We start from the raw sequence: 18050 nt of genomic DNA on the forward strand, positions 1-18050 counted from the left end.
AGTTTTATAATTTTAATAAATGATTACTTATATAATTATAGGCCTACTTGTATTACTTAATAAAAATGTGTGTAACATCGTCTGTTATGAGATTTGGTTTTAGAAAGTTGATAAATATTAATAACTATAAAATCGTAACGTGCTTAATTTTGAAACTGAAAATAGGAATCACAAGAAGTATAAATGTTAGTAATGAGTAAAATCTTCATTCACTCTGATCCTACTGGACATATACCCGACCCCCTTTAACTCCCCAGTTCTCTCGACCTTTCACCACTAAAATTAAATAGCAGCAATTTCAGTCGAGTACAAACAATTAGGCAAAATACTTATAAATTATTAAAAATTACATCGAATCAAAAACAAAGCCAAAATCTCTAACCAGTTAAAAATTTTATTAAATTTGTTAAATGAAAATTTACAAAAAAGTACCTTTAATCACAAATGAGTTAGAAACCTCTGCCAGATTTAATAGTTTTAGAAAATTAGGTAAGTAAATTATAATATAGAAATAAATTTTTCACTTCAAATTCGTTAAAAAATTTCTTCTTAATTAAAGCGTGAGAGCCAGAACTTGACAAATAAATTTTTTGGATGGAAAAAAAAATTAAATTTATCGAAAGTTAAATTGTGGTAAAATTTTCCCAGCGAAAAAATAATTTAATTGTCGGAGAATATGATCGTATCTTTCAATGAAGTCACTTCCTTTCCCAGGTGACACATCGCATGTGTCACCGGAAACCTAACAAAATCACTATTTGTCGGAAAACTTGATATTGCCTAAAAAGGGCATCGAAATTAAAAGGGAAAGACCCCCGAAATAAAGATGATAAAGTCGATGGCAACAGAGAATTCAATGATCCACCTCCTGGGGAAAGGATATTCCAGATGTTCTCCTTCCGCTGATCTCTTCCGCCACCGATCCCGGCTGCCGTTGTTCCCAGACTGTAGCTGTTCTTTTCGGACATTCGAATTTCTCCATCCAACAACCCAACGAACTTCAACATTTCTACCCGGTTGCAATAGATTAACTATAGTCCGACGAAATTCAAGATTCGACGGAACAAGGTACAGTAGAGCATCGATTATCCGACCCCCGATTAACCGTCACATCGGTTAACCGATCGTTCTAGTCGGCAAATTTCAAATGTCCGCTAGTGATGTGGCACTACAATATTTGGCTTTGTCTTGGCTGCTATAATATTATTTTTGTTAAATTTTTGCGTTTTAGCTGGCAACATGACTCGACCATAGAAGGGAGGCAAGTATTTAAACGAGACTTAATTTTCTAATTACGAATGGTTGTTTGTTTCGTGAGCAATAAAATAATTAAAAAATAATTTTTAACGATACAATAGCGATGATTATTATTTTAAAAAAATTTGTTAGGATTAACATCGATGGAAATTCAACGCGAAGTAGTTTAATAGCGACATACTAATATACTAATTATATGGGATATACTAATATACTTTATTAATAATGTATTTTTTTCATTCTTTTCGGTTATCCGATTTTCTCAGTTATCCGACCAACCTGAGTCTTCAATTGAGTCGGATAATCGATGCTCTACTGTATTTATAGCCTCGCGTAGAAATATAAACTCTCTCTCGCGCGCGGCTAGGGACCCGTTAAAATAATACCTAATACTATTGAATAAAACATAATGAACTATGTTAGTCTAATATAAGCCTTATCCATTATATGATGCTATATAGAAGCTCGGAAATCTATGTTATCCTATGTATTTGTGTAAATAGTTTACATAAATAGGTATTATTCTTCTATAATTGAGTTCTGGTGTGCACTTATTTCGGACGCGCTGTCTCGCGGGCGTCCTACCTCACGAAATGCGACCGCTCGCGCGTAAAACGAAACGAATCGCCCTCGCAATTTCTGTGTTCTCTAAAACACAGTGTGTCAATCATGACATGGACATCGCTGATCCGGTGCCGACCTGTCGGTCACAAAAGTAATTCAGTGAGTTTCTTAAATTAAAGGTTACTGAAATATACTTGTATGAGATAGCAGAAATTCCTATATTAGAACTAGTCTTTAATAGCAACATTGCGCGAATTACGCAACAATTGTTGGTCTTAGCAACCTGAGAAAGTCTTCCGTTACATTTTCTCGAAAGCAATATGACGCTTTCTCTTGAACTATTAACCTGTGCACGGCCGAAATCGTCCGTGAATATCACCAGAGACGGCCGAAAAGAGTCAGTCTCCGTTTTAGTCCTCGGAGAGAAAAGAAATCGACGTCCAAGAAATAGTCACCCATGTAATAGTCGCCCATAGGATAACCTTTTCTGTGTGTGTGTGTGTTAGTGCACGATCGAGTCTGGATAAATCAAAAGGGACATTTTGACTGGCTATTTCACCCCTGGATACATGCTGTAGAAGCCCATAAGTTCTCTGATTCAACACGACCCGACCGGGATATCAATTACCAAAGGTATTTATCACCACGCGAACCGTATGTGAACGCTTTCTCTCCGCGACAATACTTTATCCAATTTATTTTTAAATAAACCCTTGTTAATTGTTAAGTCTAGTCCGAGTCGCTTCCACATGCTGTCTCTCGACCTAACATTAAGAATCCGTCTGTCCACCTACGGGACCACTCGCGCGACGGTGTGACGTAATCTCCGTCTCGGCTTCCACGTTCCGTTAAACACGGTGGTTTCAATCCTGACAGGGCACTAAGGAGGTGCCGACCCGAAAGGTCACACTTGTTATCAGAAATGCGCCAGAATATGTTGAAGAATTTAAGTATTTTAGTAAATTTGTAGGATTGAAAATTATGAAAAAAATTTTTGTATAGAAATAAATTAGAAATTTTAGTATGAAATTTTAGTATAGTCATAAATTTTTTTTTATTAACTTTTATATATTAATTATTTTGTTACATTAAAAGTTTTAAAAATAATTATTTCAGATTGAAAACAAGAGATTAAATTGTTAAATTGAATTAAATGAACTAAAAATGATGAAAAAATTATTTTTGTTAAAAAATGAATCAGGAACTATTGGTTCAATTGAAGTATTTTAGTAAATTTGCTAAATTAAAAGTTATAAAAATTACTTCAGATGGAGAATAACTCACAAACTTCAGACAAATTAAATTATTTATAAAACAACAACATTTTTGTGTATGGAAACAATCTAACGTTTATTTTAAAAAATGTTAATTGTCAATAGATGATAATTAAATTTAGAAAAAAAAATATATAACAGTATTACTAAAATTTTATTATAATGCAATTTATGATTAGAGTTTATATGTCTTTTACGCATTGATATCATACTCCTATCGTTAAACTCAGAGAAATACAGAGTAACACATATCTAACCTTGCTAGATTAATTCTTGCCTTTTGTCCACCACTCATTATTACTCCTCTTTCTCCTACAATAGTCAGATCGCCTTTAGGAAATAAGCTTATATCCTAAAACAGTTAAAGTAAAAATGTAAAATACTTATATTGTAGATAATATTTATTGAGAAATTTATTTAGATTAAAGATAACTTTTAGACATATTACAGTAAACATTAGGAATTATAAATCTATTACACGCATCATTATTATATTTCCTTTACTGTACACTTCAACTGATGTATTTTATCGCTCAGAAATTTGGCACATTCACTAATGTGCCAGATTTCTGAGCGATAAATGCTTTGTTAAATGAAAATTTACAAAAAAGTACAGTACCTCTAATCACAAATGAGTTAAAAACCTCTGCCAGATTTAATAGTTTTAGAAAATTAGGTAAGTAAATTAAAATATAGAAATACAGTCGACCCGCCTATAACACTGTTGATTATTCCGTTTTATATCAATTCCATTTTGTACGAGTCACTTAGATTTTACAAATACGTTTGCCGGGCTGAGAACGGCTCATGTTTCTGGCACATTCACTAGTGTGCCAGATTTCTGATAAATTAACAAGAGTCTAATATATTCTATGGTTTTCCTTAAGGACTCAAATAAAGTTAATTGATTTAAAGTAGACCACTGCGTTTATTTTTCTCAATGCAATTTTTTTGAATTGCTATCTCTCATCTTTACCACGATAAAAAGTGTAATACTTTGAATTTTGCAACTATCGAAATTTTGGTTTATACAGATTAGTGTAAATCAACCAATTTGACCAAAACACTTAATTTTATTTTGATTTTTAATTTATTTACCTTTTAATTTGCCCATTCGACATCATGGAAATAGTCTAATTGCCAATTTTGGGTGAACCATGCATTATTTTTTTAATAACAGCATTATTTCTCATATGGAAAATATTTCTACTTAAATATTCAGCCGCAAATTTTGAACTTATTTTCTAATAATTTATGCAATGTGTATTTTTTGATTATACCGCATAATAAATTAAAATTAAATTACAGAATTTTTCCTGATAAAATTATTTCTCAAATGTTAAAGCAAACTTTTTTCTGTGTATAATAAAATAATTACATTGTCATTTGATCAATTTCTAACCGAGAAAGCTTGTTTACAGCAAGAAAACAATTAGCAGTGTGGGTGAAACTGAATCTATGGTGGAGAAAATGATTGAAGTTTTCATACCCTGACTTTGAAAAATCACGCATTTTTCTATAATTTAACATACATCTGATATCAATCTGTGTAATTAAAGCTAATTCATCTCCAGTTCAAAGTTCATATGTGAAACTTATGCGTTTTTAATATCATATTACATTATAAAACAAACGATTCTTTCTCTCAAATCAACAAGTAATTACTAAAAGTAAAGAATATTTCATATTTTTATGCATGTTTCTTTACAAAGGTATATTTAATTACAATTTTCTTTAAAAGTATATTCATACAATTAAAGAATATTTTGTACCAGGTATGTAACGGTACATCCACCACACATTTTATTTCACCAAGTAAGTTTTTATTATTTTATTTTTAATTGTAGTTCTTATATCGTGGCTAGCGATTCCGAATGTAAATTGTGATATTAACCCCTTCTGACCGCCCAATTCTTATAGAATTTTTAATAAAGCATAAAAAATACTTAAAACTGAAAAAAACGAAAGAAATGCGTTAATTTTGAAGAAAGAGCAGAAGTTTAAGTTCCTTTGTCTCGCCTTTCTGCGAAATTTAACACCGATGAGTCATTGTTTATACAGCTGGATGACCTTGAGAACAGCTGTGATCGGATTTCCCGGGGAATTCTCATAGACGTCTCGGGAGGACAAGGGTTTAAAGTACTACAAACTAGGCATATATTTTTAAATATTTTTAAAAAATTAAAATTTTAATTGCGATTTCCGACCTACCCTAATTAATTAAATTTATATAAAATAAAATATATTAATTAATAAAATTTAAAAACTTTTGGAGGTCGTTTTTGACATCAGAAACTAGCTTTAAATAACTTTATCGAAGTCAAATCGGTGCATTAGAACTTAGGAACCATGAATGAAATTTGATAAAAAACTCCCATTAAAAAACAATTAATTGTTAATCACGCGTCATTAAAATCGCGATAAAATTTTTTCGCGCGGGAAAAAAATTTTGAAAAAATTTGGAGACAAAAAACATCAAAATATTTTTTTTTCAAAAATGACCTTAAGGACCGGTTTTTTGGAACGCTAAGGACCACGCTCGAGTCAGCCTCGAGCGTGGGTAGGAAGATTAAAAATACATTTAGAAAAGTCTACTGTTTTTACTGGATTATCGAATAAACGATACGAATGGACCCTAAACCATCACTAATGCGCAATTGACTGATTGTCTCTGGATGTCGGCTTCTTACAGAAACACAGCCGCCCTATCATCAAATGTCACGGCATGCCAATGGTTTTATTGCATAAATTTAGTAAATAAACTTTTTCTGACTTGTGAGCTAAACGTGAGCGTAGGAATGGGAAATTTTTCTCACTCTCATGGCTCATGAAAGCACGTGACATGTGACTTTTATAACTAAGAGGAGATTTCCTGCTAGCACATGCCAGTTAAAACATTTTTTAGCAATACAGCTAATGTAATATTACTTGGATGGAAAAAGAACATTATTATTATCATCGTTACTTGTTAAGTAAAAAATGAGTGCAGGAAGAAGGCCTAATAATATCTGGAACCAGTACAAACTAATTTCTGGAAATCCAGGAAAACTGGCATGCAGGTGCAATTCATAATACAGTATGTAGGAAAGAAATGGTTGGATTAGTCGCTAGTATGAAAAAATATATTGAAGATAACCATCTACAAAATGATATATAGGAATTGCAACAGCTGGGTAAGTATTTTGAACCATTATAAGTTTTAAAATTTTCTATAGCTTGCTATAAAGTTTTCCCGAGTCATAGCTCAATTGAATGTATATAGATATTCTTTAGTTCTTCGCCCGAGTAATCTCCATAGCGTTAAGAAAAAAACAGTCCTTTTCGAAAAACGTAAGGGCTAATACATATACATCGTTATCTATGATCTATGAAAATTTTATAAATTACTTTTGCAGCGAAAGGTTTTTTATAACATTACTTTTATAGTGTTCAAAATGACTTGCAACAACTTGGGATCACTGGAATCATGCAAGCAGCCAAAGACAGATTTGATATGGCTATCACAGACTATCACCTTTTAGCAAATCTTCTGAACCCAATATACCAGAGTGCAAAGCTCACAGACAGTATGAGCAAGGCCGGATTAACCCACTTTCGGGCCGTAGACATTTTCTTTTTACTGGGCCCCTCCTTCTCCCACGAGAAATAGAACACACTAATAATATAAAACAATAAATAAAACAAAACTAAATAATGTGAAAAACTAAAACAAATCTTAATTTTTTATTAATAAGAAATATTTAATCATCGCTTTAAAAAATCTAAATTATCTAAAGAATCTTATTTACAAATGTTTTCAAAATAAAGTTTGAACGGGATCTTCTAGAAACTGGGCCCTAGACATTTGTCTCATTTGTCTATGCGATGATCCGGCCCTGAGTAAGAAGGATGCTGCACTAACTCTGCCACGCTTACTACTGCTAGTCTGTTTTAAACTACTCACGTATTTTAAAGCATACACTATGCCTTCAGTTTTAAAATACTTGGCAAAATCTAGCTCATTTCTGCAACACATGTTTGAAGAGTCTGTGTTAACTAATATCACTCCTCTTACATAGTGGCAGTCATTTCGTAACAGAATTGATGAACCTGTTTTAAAATTAGTTACACAGCTGCACACAGCAGTGGCTTCTTCAGCGGGAATTGAAAGAATTTTCTCTACTAATGGACTTGTTCATTTAAAACTTAGAAATTAACAGCAAAGCTTGTTAAAGTTTTTAAACTATTAAACAAACACTACTGAGCGTTGTATATTTCTGAAAATAAGAAAATCTTCAAGCTGCAGAAGCAACTGCTGTCAATCCTGTTTTGGTATTTGTACATATGTTACTGCTAAAGCTCGAAAGTCGTTAATGTGTACATCACCCTAGCTAATCTGCAGATTAACTAGAGTGATCCGTTAAAGTTGTGAAAATTGTTCCATTTCTCAAATTACCTATATAATGTGCAGAGTATCTAGGTAATTCGCACATTACCTAGTAGACACTCGATAAAGTGAAAATAAGATCTTCGCTACAAATAAATGTACCACAAATAGGTGTGCTTGTCGCAAAAACCAATTGCTATGAAATTCAAAGTGTCACCAATCTTTAGACTGCACTAATAAGTAAGCACGATTGGATAATGTTACCTATGGTGAGTAAAATGGCGGCTCGTCTCTGATTCCAGCAAAGAGAAGAAAGGAAACAGTGGGGACGCACGTTCAAACCTAACCAAACCTATTCTAATAATTTGGTTGGTAATAATTATGGTAATTATTAGAATAGGTTAGGTTAGGTTAGAACGTGCGTCCCCACTGTTTCCATTCTTCTGTTTGCTGGAATCAGGGACGAGCCGCCATTTTACTCACCATAGGTAACATTAACTGCACAATTATATCACGCGATCATCAGTAAAAGTATGATAACTTTATTATTTTTCATCTCCGGTCCAAAAGTTGGATATCGTTGAAATCGTCTCGGTCTCCTCAGTTCAGATAGATACTCAAAGTCCCGAAATTCCATAGATGGTTATCTAGATAATAATTTCCCTAATTGTATTAATATTTTAAACCGTTTGATTTTTTGTATGTTTTTTAATTGATTGATGATTAATTCTATCAACCAATTTGTTGATTATTTAATTTTCGATACCTAAAGAATCAAACAAAGAACAATATGTTAATTTAAGTGTACAGAAACGTTGCAAAGATCTTATTTTCACTTTACCGAGTGCCTAGTAGGTAATTTGCAGATTACCTAGGTCATTTGAGAAATAGAACAATTTTAGCAACTTTAACGGATTACCCTAGTTAATCTGCAGATTAGCTAGGTAATGTACACATTAACGACTTTCAAGCTTTAGCGGTAACATACAAATTTTAAAAATGCCATTGCATAAAGAAACATTTAAAAATACTATATTTTATATTAAATAAAACATTCTGTACATTCTTGAGTCTTACACTGAAGATTTTCTGTTTTTTTTCTTTTTCTATTTTACTAGATCAAGTATTTTATTTCCAAAAAACTATGTTTTAAAAAAATGTTTTAAATCCAATGCCTATGTTTTAATAAATGTTTTAAAACATTTTTTTTTTAAATCATGCCAACCCTGTTCACTACAGTAAGCGAGGGAAGAAAATTTTGGAATTTCACTATTTTTGTTATTTTATTGAGCGTTTTAGACTCATAGTCTTCGAAGGTAAATATATCTATCGTTATTACTATTATTAAACATAATTATGTTGATAATTATATCGATAAAAATTGTTCGGAAGTAACAAAAGTGTTCCTAGAACCGTTTCATATTCTGTTGTAGTCTTTACTCTTCGTTCTGTAGAAATTACAGAATATGGTTACGGATAAAATATATTTATTAATAAAATACTTTAAAATACTAAGAATAGTTTTATGCATATATAAAAATAGTATCTGCTCGATGAAATGACGACTACAAATAATAAGCTGGCCCCGTAACAGGATGGTAACACTTTTAAGATAACTTGAGATGGAAAAAAATATTGTTTATTATTAATTAATATAACTTTTTAAAATATGCATATTTACGTAAAATGCATAGAAATGCTAAATATAAAAATGTTTTATATATTTAGTATAAATTTATTGTAGTATTATTTATTTGTATAATAATTTTTATGTAAGAAATGTTAATACTACTTTTACCACTTCAGAATATTACATCTTGATTAGATTTATTTAGGAAAATAAAAAAATACCTAATTTTTATTATTATTATTTTAGATGCCAGGAGCAACATGTGCTGTTGCAAATTGTAATATCAGCTATTGTATAACAAAGTCATTAAACAGGAAAGTTAGTTATTTTAGATTTCCTAAAGATTCAATAATAAGAAGAAAATGGATCCATAATTGTAAAAGAAAAGACAAATTTAATCCTGATTCTTGTCATGTTTGCTCTGATTATTTCATAGAAAATGATTTTGAGAGAAATTTAAAAGCTGAATTATTAGGTTTATTGGCAAGACTAAAGAAAACTTCACTACCGACAGTAAATTTAGGAAGTATAGAAAATGAAAATATTAAGCAGTCAAATTAAAGAAAGAATCGTTTATTAAAAAGACAGAAAAAACCTGATAAAAAACTTTTAGATGGAAATAAACAGGATAAACCAGAAGTACAGTATCTCTTAACAATGGTAACAATTGTAAAACTTTAGAAGATCTTAATTTTAAATTAAAACATGAAAATTCTATTTTTAAAATGAAGATTAAACATATTGAGATAAGAATGCAAACAATCCAAAGAAATCTGAAATTTTGGAAAAGTAAAACTGTCATCATTCAAAAAGAACATGAAAAATTGAAAAAAATAAATAAGATTTTATTATATCAATGTTGAAAGGTATCTTTATAGAAACACAAATGTATAATCTGCTGGGGAGAAAAAAAATTAAATGGAAGAAAGAAATTATGAACTTGGCATTTACTTTGAGATATTTAAGCATAAGATCATATTTATACTTAAGAAATCAAATGAATATCCCGTTATCTGCAGTTTCGACACTTCAAGGATTGGCTTCAAAAAATAAATCTTTGTCAAGGCATATTAAATGACGTTATAGACATCATGAAAATTAAAGGCTTTGAACTTTCAGAAAAGGAAAAATTTACAGTTCTTCAGTTTGATGAGATGAAGGTAAATACTGTATATACTGTACTCATATTGATAAAACCATATAATTCAATAATTATTTTAATATTCTGTTTTAACATTTTACTGATATTTTAGGTAAAGCATATATATGAATATGATAACGTGAGTGATAATGTTATAGGACCCAATAATCAAGTTTTAGTAATGATGGCAAGAGGACTATTTGCATAATGGAAACAACCAGTTTACATGGATTTTGATGTTAAAATAAAAAAACAACTTTTATTTACTGTTATTTCAAAACTTTTTGATGAAGGATATACTGTTGTTGCTGTTGTTAGTGACTGCGGTGGACAAAATATAGGATTATGGAAGGAATTAGGGATAAATATATTCGATACTAAATTTATACATCCATCTAATAGAAATAATATATACTATTTTCCAGATGCACCTCATTTGTTAAAACTCATTAGAAATTGGTTTTTAGATACAGGTTTTCTAACTTCAGATCATACATTAATAAACAAAGACTCATTACAACAGTTACTTCAAATAGATTCCAATGAAATAAAAGTTTGCCATAAATTAAAAGAATAGCATATAGCATGTCAAAAATTTTAACGACAAAATGTTAGACTAGCTTGTGAATTATTTTCTAATTCTACAGCTATTGCTATTAAAAGATATATTAAAACTGTAAATGCCTTAGCAGCTTCTGAATTTATATCATCAATTAATGCATGGTTTGATGTTATGAATAGTTGAACACCCAATTTTCATTACAAAATTGATTATTCCTCCAAATGTGCTTATGGCATTAACATAACTGAACAATATAATATACTTGATAATACAGAATAATTGAAAGTACGAGATGTGTATCTAAACAATCACTTCAAACATTTCTAAAAGGAATGCTTATATCTATTAAATCTATTAAAGATTTATTTTTCGACCTTAGTTCAAATACCTAAATACCATTATATCTTAATGTGTAAAGTAAATCAGGATTCTTTAGAAAATCTATTTTCACACACTCGAACTAGAGGTGGTTTAAATGATCATCCTAGTCCACTTGAAGTAATATATAGAGTAAGAATGATAATTTTAGGCAAATCACCAGGGATATTGCAAAATAAACTAAACAAAGACGATTAGATAGCTGAAAATTATTTAATAAATGAAATGTTTGAAGAGGCAGATTTACTGCAAAAAGTTTCAGATATGTCTTGTTCTAAAGAACAAGGAATATCTGAAAATTCATGCAATGTAAATGATTATTTATATATATCTCAGGAAAATGAAGAATTAAAAAATTTTTGAACAATTTAATTAAATATGATCGTTTCACTGCAAAAAGAAAAGTAAATTATAATAATAATAGACAATTAAAAAAAGTTTATACCTGATTTAATTGTTTTTACATAACACTTGATTTGTATATGTTACCGGCAAAGTATGAAAAGCCGGCATTCTATAGAATACCTAGGCATTGTATATAATGCCCGGCGTTTTTAGGCAATGTATGAAATATGCGAATTATTACATACTTTCTCTAGGCATTGTATATAATACCTAGGCATTCTATAGCATGACAAATGCTATTTAGGCAAAGTATAAAAAAAGGTCCTGATAAGGCTATTATATAAATGACGTACATTCCTCAAAAATACAAATGTTATTCTGAAAATAATGAGAGTGCCATTAAAAAAATTTATTCAAAATACGTAAAAAAATGAAAGTTGTACAAAACAAAATTTATGACTTTCTTATTAAAGGAAACAAAATTTTCATATAAAAAATAAGAAATTAAAATTAGCCTACTTGTTGCAACATGGTAGGCTTGAATGACATTCTGAATTACATTTCATTACATTTTTCACGCAAAGACATTTCATATTTTGGCACTTTGTTTTACACATACGTTTGACGAATCCTTGGCCACTTCCACTGGACTGAGCAATTGCAACTGACCGGAGAGGAATTTCATGGTCAGGAATATCTTCAATTCTAAGCAAGTTCTTAGGGCATGAAGTAAATTGTGATCTCGCATATACTTGTTTTAAAATTCCTTCAGAAGTTTCAAGTCGGTAGAAACCATCCTCTGTCACACTCATTACAACTGCCAATACATTGCGCGAATCACCTCGCCCCTTGTCGACGTCAGGAATAGAAACTCCCACAGTAGTTCCCAAAGAAGCAGTGAGAATTTTTTTCCGAATTCATTTTCATTTTTTTGACTTGTATTTCCAGATTGATTTTAAAATTTATTTTATCTTCAATAGCATTTTCAGTTTTGAAACAAAGGGTGCACAAAATATCCATTTCATCATCTTTACTAGCATGGCCACACAAGGTATGAATTTTTTGACGACATTTTTTGCATGCAAGTGCATCACTCGTTTCCTTTAAACACACAACGGGTATCAGAAACGGAAATCTTTTCGGTAAGCATGTCTTCATCATGTTGGTTTAATCCATTAGCGACTATAATCTCATTCATGTTTTTTAAAACAGGCTCTTTTTGCATAATCTGATTAGTTTCATCTTTTTCCATTGTTTTGACGCTTTCTATTACTTTCTCTAGCTGTTCCTCTGTATTTATGTCTTTTAAAACGTCTTCTGGTAGAAAACACGATGTAAGCCCTACTTTAGGCTTGCAGTCAAAAAGAGCGTCGTATGGTGTTCTTTTGATCCCAGAATGATAAACTCTATTTTTCATAAATTGAACGAAACGTAGTCTTTCACTCCAGCGGTCAGATTTGTTGGCCTACATCCAAGCATATTTTCGATATCTTGATTAGCTCTTTCGACACTACCCTGGCATTGTGAATGGCGAGGCTTCCCATGGACGATCTTCAGTGCTGGCCAAAACTTCTTCAAGCTGGTCACCACATTATTGGCAAATTCCCTACCATTGTCAGACTCCAAGCAACGAGAATATGTCCACTAGGTTGTAGGGTACTTCTTCAGCTCTTTTTGACGTTATAGACTTAAGAATCACAAATCTTGTGAGATGGTCTTGGTACACCATAATAAATTTGTATTTTCTATATGGCTGCGACTGAAAGTCAATAAAATCTACCTGACAACGGGAATTAAATTCGGAAAAAATCACACGTTTCACAACAATGCCCTTTTTAATATCTTTCTGTTTTTTGTGGCAAGGTTCACAAAGGTGGATGTACAATTCAATATCATGACGTGTAACGTTTTTGTATTTGGTTGAAAGTTCTTTCAACATTCTATCATGTCCTCCGTGTCCAATAGCCAATGAGCTTCATGAAGTACGTGAAATAACTCTGAGTCCGTGACCTAATACTGTATAGTACTGATGCCTTCTTTTACAGCATAAATGAGTTTACTTTTGTTTTCTATAATCATCACATCATAGCGATTCAGCAACCAATAGTCCCAAGTTCCTTCTTAGTAGTCATTATGGCTTTTTGTACATCATTTATTAACTTCTGGTAAGTAGTTTCGTTAAAAAAAATACTGTTTTATACAGCATTAACTCGAATTTTGGACTGTTCATCGTCGAATCGTTGTTTTATGTCTATAGACCATGACACCTTCTCCAACACTACAGCTTGCTCCTCCATTTTCATGGAGCACAGTAAAAAACTAATTTTTTTGAACAAATTTAAGTAAAATTACGTATTTTGACACTCCCGAACAAACCGCAGTGTTAAAAGTCACGTGCCTTGCCACGTGATATTCGATTGCCACGTGTCTTGCCACGGAGATGTATTTCATACTTTGCCGGTTTCTCATTCGGCATTCTATAGAATTCCTAGGAAATTTGTAAAATATGAATCGTTTCATAGATTGCCGGCTAGTTTTACGCATTATAGTTTTACGGCACTTTGTTTTTTTTTGGTTTTGTTGATTTTGCTTTAAGTTACTTGTAAAAGGCCAACCTGGTCACAGTGTCTTTTTGAGAAATATATAAATAAATAAAATAAAATATACAATGCTTAGGCATTCTATAGAATGCAGTACTTTGCCGGTAACATATATATTGATATCGAAAACATGTTTATAATATAAAAAATGAATTGAAACTTTATTTTGTATATATTGATATCAATAATATCGTTTTCGGCACATGAGTATTAAAAATTAAAAATTAAACCAATATTATTTTTAGTTCAAAAAAAGTAGTTTGACGATAGAAATTAAATTAATTTACTATATATAAATCACATATGTACAATTTACTAAAATTAATTTTTAAAAAACTATTGTTATAATGTCATAAAATAGAAAAAATCGATTTCATTTAGAAAGTAGAAAAATGCATTTTAATTTCAACTTTACACGTAAAAATTACGAAGATTTGCTCAATATTCCGGATTTCACTTATTTATAATCCATTTTTATTTATATTTAATTACGTAAGAATCGAAATTAATAAAATATTAGCGTGTAATTAAAGCTACGATCCTCTGATCGGTAATGTTTTTACCATAAGGACATAGTAAGATGTTTCGTTTTCGACTAAAAGTGACGTCAAATAAGCAACCAATGAAAAGCGTTTCTTTTCTATGAGGCAACCTTATATTCTAGGACTTTGTACCGGGTCAGAAATTTTCAAAAATTGGAAACACTAATTATGAGTTGTAAATAAAATAGTAACTCATAATTATGTTTTTAGTTGTAAGAAATCATTTTAATTATCTGATACTTAATTGTTATTTTATTCTTTGAATGAAGAAAATTTTCTGGGAATGATATAAATTATATAAATGATATAATGAATGAATCCTAAGTATAGAAGTGAATAACTTATCTATTTTTTGAATAGCTATGACACTACTGATATATTTTTATATCGAATTTATTGAACACTATGTTTTGCGAATTATGGAGGAAAATTTCTTTCACTAGTCTGTGTTCCGCTAGCAATATAATAGATTACTCCTTGTATATAATCAACTTTAAACAAATATCACGCTTTATCTTCAGTGTTATTTTATTGACTTGTTATATGAAACAAGTGGTTTTCCAACCATATAATTATTTAAAAGTGTTGACAAAAAAAAATAAAAAAAGTTTATTACCTTTTCAAGAGCGGTGATATACAAGATTTTTCTATACTTATCTTCTTGATATTCTTCTCCAAACAAGATATTTTCTCTGATAGTGTCGTTGAATACCCAAGCTTCTTGAGAAGCATAAGCGATCTTTCCTTTAACTGTCACCCTACCAGAACTTATCGGAATCTCTCCCAATATCGACATTAATAGAGAAGTCTAATGGAATGAATAAAACGTTTGATTATTTGAATTGAAAACTATGCATATATAATATAAATACATAACCATTTCAATAATATGCATTAAATATTGCGATTAATTTAAAATCAAATTTTAAAACATACTATTCTGTTGTTATTTTTACATATAAAATTACGTTTAAATGAGATATGTTAAATGAAAAAATTCTACAAAATGTAAGTATAAATAGGCCTATATCCAGTTAAAGATGTAAAATGACTTGTTACAAATTACTTTCTTTTATGTAAACAATAGTTTTTTTTCTATTGTCTACATAAAAGGTCTAGATGTTGACAGCATGGCGAATTAGGCAAACGAAAAAATAATACTAAAAAATTTACGAGAAGTTTTCAGTTTTTTTAATCAATTAAAAACGAAAATAGAAAAACAAATTTAAATTTATTTTTAGAAAGAAAAAAAGGCGATTTTAGGTAAAAAAATAACTGCCTCCACCAATACAATAATCAGATAACATAATAAATTAAATATCGTAGAACAAATTTATTATCTAAATTTAAAAGTTAGTTTCATTACTAATAGATAAATGTGTTTGATTATTTAAATTCAATTTTGTTAATTATTCTAAACAATCTTAAAATCACAAAGCACATGATTAAATTAAAATATAGAACTGTAGAACAAGATATTTACCTTTCCTGATCCAACAGGACCTATAACAGTTAGTAATTCTCCAGGCTGTACGTTTAAAGAAATATCATTCAATGTTGTTTCCTTTAAAAAGAAAAAAAGTAAATAAATTGTAAGTTATTTCCTTAATTCACAAATATTTTACAAAGTAAAAATACAGAAAATAATGATGTAACTGCAGTTTCTAATGTGCAACCAATAATTTCACAATTTTAGAAAAAATAACTGGTGTTTGTGAGACGGCATGCGACACTTAGGGTGCATTCATATCATGCGAGTAATGTACAGTACAGTTAATTAAATAAAATGAAGCTATGCCTTACTTTTTTCCATGCAGCTGTGACATTATCCACCCATATTCCAAATTCGGTTAAACTTTCTCTTTCTTCTAGAATTTTTGAGGCATTGCTGTCTTTTTCTTGAAGAAGCAGAAAAGCCTAAATTCAAATATGCAAAAGCAATTAATGAAATTTTATACCCATTCACTAGAAATCCTAGAAAATTAAAGCTATTGGAAACTACAACTGTGGAAAATCAAAAATTGAGTCTAGTATAACAGAATGAAAAATGCACTAAAGGCGATCTGTCCAGGAATTGTCTATCCCTTTATGTAATCATCTGCTAACCGCATCCTGGGTCTGATGAAACCCACGATGGCTATGACACAAATGGCTTTTCAGTGGCTACAGCAGAAAACTGAGAATAATGAAGTTTTGAAATACTTAAAGTATTTTTAAAACGTTCAAGACTAAATATTATAATATTTAAGTTTTTTAAAGAGGTTTTTCCTAAGTAGAGTCCTATATGAACTTGATCGTTATCAGTTTTATATAAGGCTCGAATAAAATTATCGTTTAGGACTCGACAAAAAACATTAATAATTTGTTTTAACTCATGTTAACTGAAATAACATGATGCCAGATATTTTCCCTATTTGAAGACAAAATTGCTATAAATATTATAAGTTGCCTTCACTTTTTTGTAAAATTCCTTTATCACATATATGAGAAATGTGTTTTTATTAGGTTTAATAAAAATTAATACAAACTAATTGAAAATAAATTTGCGGAAATTGGAATGCAAAATCGAATAGTTTATGATCGGAAAATATTATTGATCTTTACCAGAAGTCTACAATTCTAATTCAGATGGTTCCCTTCCAGAAAATTGTAATTTAAGTGGTGCCATTAACATTATTCTTCTTCAATAAATAAAGCTAAATCGGTATGATGTTGAAAGCTCATATTTTTTATTACTTTTTTTAAAGATAAAGTATTTTTAGGTAGTACAATTTCTACAAGATATTCGAATATTGGGATCTCGGATATAATCCATATGCGCTCAAAGAATAATAAACAAACCAGTTCGAAATATTAAAAGATTAAATATTTTGCTATTTGGATAGCCAGTTAGCCGTGGTGGTTAACGTCAATAAATCGCTAATTGTTTTATGACCTTGTTTATAAAAGCTACGTTTTCGGTTATAATTGGGTCCAATTTTATTTTTGTTGTATTTTTTTATACTCAAAACTATGTTTTTTTAAAAGTGGTTTTTGTCAGGAGTGATTGCTATAATCTATATACAGTATATAAAAATGAATGTATGTCTGTGTCCTTCATGCATTACTACACCATTTATCCGATTGCCATGAAACGTTGGGNCTGCTGGGATTTGGTGCTCACGACAGAGACACAACGAAGGCTCTTTCGACGCCCTAGGAGCTGGTTTCGACAACCCGTTCTGTCCAGAATCGCCGAGGTACAACTCGTTAACCGAGGACATCGCAACAAGTGCTGGTGCGTGCTCCGGGGACATCGTTCTCTGCGTCCGATGTGCGAAACACCCAAGGACTGTCGAACTTTTCCGTGTTGTTTGGGAACTGTTTTAGTAACCCATCGGTGGATAGGCGT

General features: G+C 30.6%; 1 protein-coding gene across 1 annotated transcript in view; it reads right to left on the reverse strand.

Moving 5' to 3' along the window:
- Positions 1 to 18050, reverse strand: part of LOC111629776 (multidrug resistance-associated protein 4-like) — a 105980-nt gene that overhangs the window by 54053 nt on the left and 33877 nt on the right. The window contains exons 9-12 of the mRNA XM_023373689.1: positions 16463 to 16576; positions 16143 to 16223; positions 15276 to 15467; positions 3353 to 3447 (exon numbers count right to left, since the gene is read on the reverse strand). Coding sequence (XP_023229457.1) covers positions 3353 to 3447; positions 15276 to 15467; positions 16143 to 16223; positions 16463 to 16576 — 482 coding nt within the window. The remainder of the gene's footprint in view (positions 1 to 3352; positions 3448 to 15275; positions 15468 to 16142; positions 16224 to 16462; positions 16577 to 18050) is intronic.

This window comes from Centruroides sculpturatus, unplaced genomic scaffold, assembly GCF_000671375.1.
Source record: "Centruroides sculpturatus isolate CEXI.00-Female unplaced genomic scaffold, Cexi_2.0 scaffold569, whole genome shotgun sequence".
NCBI classification, from domain to species: Eukaryota; Metazoa; Arthropoda; class Arachnida; order Scorpiones; family Buthidae; genus Centruroides; species Centruroides sculpturatus.